The 3,773-nt window shown below is 45.0% G+C and overlaps 1 protein-coding gene across 1 annotated transcript; it reads right to left on the reverse strand.

Annotated features, from left to right (window-relative positions):
• Positions 1-529: 529 nt before the first annotated feature.
• Positions 530-1,673, reverse strand: C8R40DRAFT_339313 (uncharacterized protein). Its single transcript, XM_046234767.1, has one exon. The coding sequence runs from the start codon at positions 1,608-1,610 to the stop codon at positions 840-842; it is 771 nt and encodes a 256-aa protein (XP_046085056.1). The 5' UTR covers positions 1,611-1,673; the 3' UTR covers positions 530-839.
• Positions 1,674-3,773: the final 2,100 nt, after the last annotated feature.

Here is a 3,773-nt window from a genome sequence, read left to right on the forward strand (position 1 = left end):
ACTGAAGTATAAGATTCAAAGGAGTATCAACGGATAGAGGGCATGCGCTTTGGAGTCATGTACTGTGAGTTGTTTTCCTTTTGTTCAACTTGGTAGCTTATCTCAAACACAGGACGAGAGAGATACTATGTACCTGTCTTCTATCGTGTTCCCTCTCTCTCGAATAACACGCCGCTCTCTACTGGTAAAATGACCAAGATCCAGGCTTGGGCGAGTTGTTCGTAACCCATGAAGAGTCAGACCTGATGCGACTCAAGAAAGACCACGTTATCTTTGTTGCTGGAATGTATCCATTTACATCCCTGAATCTTATGGCGGAAGTCTTGCATGTACGTTCTATTGGTCTTTACCCCAAATCATCGATATTCATCTGGTCGCTCAATAAACATATGAAACGGCTGCCGCTACATGCTCAAAAAAAATTACAACTTCCTCGTATCTTTTAACATATCACCTCCCGCTAAATCGATGGCCTCAGGTATTGCGACACAGATAACACTTATCCTTGCAGTAAAACTGGTTTCAGTACGCATCAAGCAGAATTTTCTCAAATACACATTGTCTAATCCATCCAGCAGTCCTTCTCACTGGAACTCCTTTCATCCGTCGTACAAGACCTTTCTTCAGACAACACCTACTAGTTCTAGTGAGATGACGATATCCTCCACAGTAGGCTTCTTCAATTGATATCATCACTCATAACCGTTGGTGGGTTCAACGGCAAATGCGTTGGTTGATAAATGTCGACCTCCGGATGACCAAACCCTTCCGGCGTACGGTACGTGGGAACTGTCTCGAAAGTTTTCAACTCCCAAAGATTTGTTGAATGGTTCGGTCGGTCATGGATGCTCGTCTTGCGCGAAGGATCCCCAAGATAAGACGGTTGGTTGGATTGAGTTTCTACATATAGGATTCCCCATAAATGGCGGATCTAACGGCAAGCGGGTTGGATCAGGCATGTCGATTTCCGGGTGATTAAACCCTTCGAGGGTATAATACGCGGGAGGGGTCGTTCCGAGATCCTTCAACGTCAAAGGAGACAATTGATAAGATGGCGGGGCATGCATGCTTTCCTGGCGTGAAGGTTCCCAACCATGAGTGTCGCTTTTCAAACTGTGATGAGCATACAGTGAGCCTGTTCTACTGGAATTATCATTAACATCTTGTGGCAAAACCTTCTTCCTGTATGGTACACAAGAATCGCAAAGATTGTGCCAAGCACTTGTTTCAAAGCCAGCTTTGCATTTTCCACACCAGATCTTGACCTTTATCGAGTGGTGCTCACTCGTTCCATATTGCTGGCTTTGAGATAAGAACTTCTTCTCCTTCTTGAGTATACAATTATTGCAGAGCTGATGCCAAGCGAGGGTTCTTTCTCCGCACATCAAGCATGTATCTGTGTTTCTCGAGTGGTGCTCACTCATTCCATATTGCTGGCTTTGAGATAAGAACTTCTTCTCCTTCCTGGTTATACAATTATTGCAGAGCTGATGCCAAGCGAGTGTTCTTTCTCCACACGTCAAGCATGTATCTGTGTCTCTCGAGTAAAGCGTGTAATTCTGAGATTCGGAGTCTTCTGACCCCAACTCGGCAAGAGAATGTTTGTCCATGTACGTAGATTCTATAAATGAATACAGGGATGTGAGCCTGAGGAAGGTCGACAAAATAGAATGAGATTATGGCTGATTACAGACGGCGGGCAGAAAAATGCAGCATATAAAAGGGTAAGAGTCCGGAGGACCTGAAAATGCGGAAAGAACAACTCACGTCAGTATGATTGATCAAGAAGGGAAAACTTGAACTATGGACAGCTGAGAGATGGTGGATAGAAAATGAGATGCTTTTTATCACAGTCAAAGTGTGGCTGAATCTTGAGATTGTAACACAAGACCTTCTTGTATGTGTACAACAAGCCGGTACAAGGAGCTGATTTTTGGGTGTGTCAAGGCGTCGAGTCACTCTGAATCAGTCGTAGCTCCCCACGTTACTAGCTCCTCTCCTTGTGAGGTACAAGAAATAATTCGATATCGATAGGCACCGGCCCTTGTTACTTACAACTTGCGCATCAATGACCAACACATGCGATTGAGGGCCACTGCACAGCTGTGCATGGTATTCACTCGGCCAATACATTGAAGTATTTGGATGAATTGTAAGTCAAAGATTTAGGGCGCGCGGTCAGCACCGCGCGCAACCACCTCAATTCTCCATGTATAGCATATGGTGAGAAAATAAAATGAAAATGGACTTGAACGCTGCTAAACCGAACAGCGGTAATATTTCGGGAGTAGTCACTACATAGTCACATTATGTCATGTGCATGTCACATTTAACTGAATAGTTTCAAGACTCTGTGACTCCATACCATATATAGGCAAAAAAGGTGGTCTAAAAAGGAAGTACAGCGCTTAAATCGCGAATTGAATGACGTACATAAGGACGAGTCTTCATATATTCAGCCTCGTAACTTCAATCATAGCGCGGGCAAAGACTCAAACAGCGAAAGCAATTGTTTATTTCATTCATGCTCCTTCCTGATGCACGTGATGGGCTGGTGCTCCACCACCTCGTATACAATCACGGAACGGAATACCTTGTGAAAATTGGCTAGTGGTGGTGGTGAGGTCCCCGGAAGCTCCACCAGAACCCTGTCCGGGCAAACGTTGTAAACTACGCAATGTTTTCGGTCTAAAATACGCTATAACGGACAAGGCTGATCACGTGGAATACAAAGAAATTTCCAGAATTGGCAGTGCAAAGTACCCAAAATTTTAAAATATCCAATTTTACTTTGGTGCTCCTGTTACAGCTCTAAACTACGCTATAGCGAACAAGGACTGCCCAATCAAGCTTCAATCTACGCTATAATTGGACAAGGAAATGACTGGTTTTTGGCTCTAAAATACGCAATTTCGGACAGGGTTCTGGGGGAGCTTCCGGGGGCCTGGTGGTGGTGAATGTAGGTACCTGGATTGTCAGTTGGTACATGCTAAGTTTCAGTGGATGACTTCCCGTAAGATTATTTACCGAAATGACAATTTCTTCCAAACTTCGCTTAAAGAGATCATCGGATGAAGTGCTGGATTAATTTCCTTATCATTCCCGTAAGAGATTATTTGACCAAAATCAGTACACGTGTACTGCATCGATGTCGTTCAACGCCGTCTATCACTTGCAGCAGCAGCAAGAGGATGATGATGACCATGATGACCATGATATAAAACTCCTTCTTCTTGCTGCACTTGTTGGTGGAGTAATAGACCATGAAAACATTAAGAAGCGAAGAAGAAACCCCTCCCGCCTCTACCTCACTCATCCCCAGCTCATGCCAAAGCCCCGGCTCGAGTCACCATGGATGCAACTTTGGGAAGGACAGGAAGACAGGGCTTTCGTCACAACCATGGGCTTCGATGTCAACACCTTTCAGTTTCTGTTAGAAGGGCCCGGCCGTTTTGCAGAGCATTGGGATAACATTCCCATACCTCGATCAGATGTTTTCAGTACTGGCGAAACTCGATTGGGACGCTGCAGTCTTGATGCTGCAGGGGCGCTTGGGCTTGCACTACATTATCTAGGCTTGGCAATCCTTGAAATTCAGCTCCAGCAAATCTTTGCCATCGTACCTTCTGTTCTGGCTCGTTACCTTGACTTTTTGCTTGATTGGGTGAGCGTAGCGAACCCAATATTGAAGGTTGACCCAAAATGCATAGCACTGCCACATGAGCTTGCTTTTTCTGTACAGCCACTGCCTGCTTTGGCCTGCTTTGACCAGG

Source organism: Lentinula edodes, assembly GCF_021015755.1.
Source record: "Lentinula edodes strain Le(Bin) 0899 ss11 chromosome Unknown C8R40scaffold_23, whole genome shotgun sequence".
In the NCBI taxonomy this organism is placed as follows: domain Eukaryota; kingdom Fungi; phylum Basidiomycota; class Agaricomycetes; order Agaricales; family Omphalotaceae; genus Lentinula; species Lentinula edodes.

What these genes read in the sequence shown, in the direction of transcription:
- C8R40DRAFT_339313 (XM_046234767.1), bottom strand. Translation starts at nt 1,610, where the DNA reads ATGGACAAACATTCTCTTGCCGAGTTGGGGTCAGAAGACTCCGAATCT.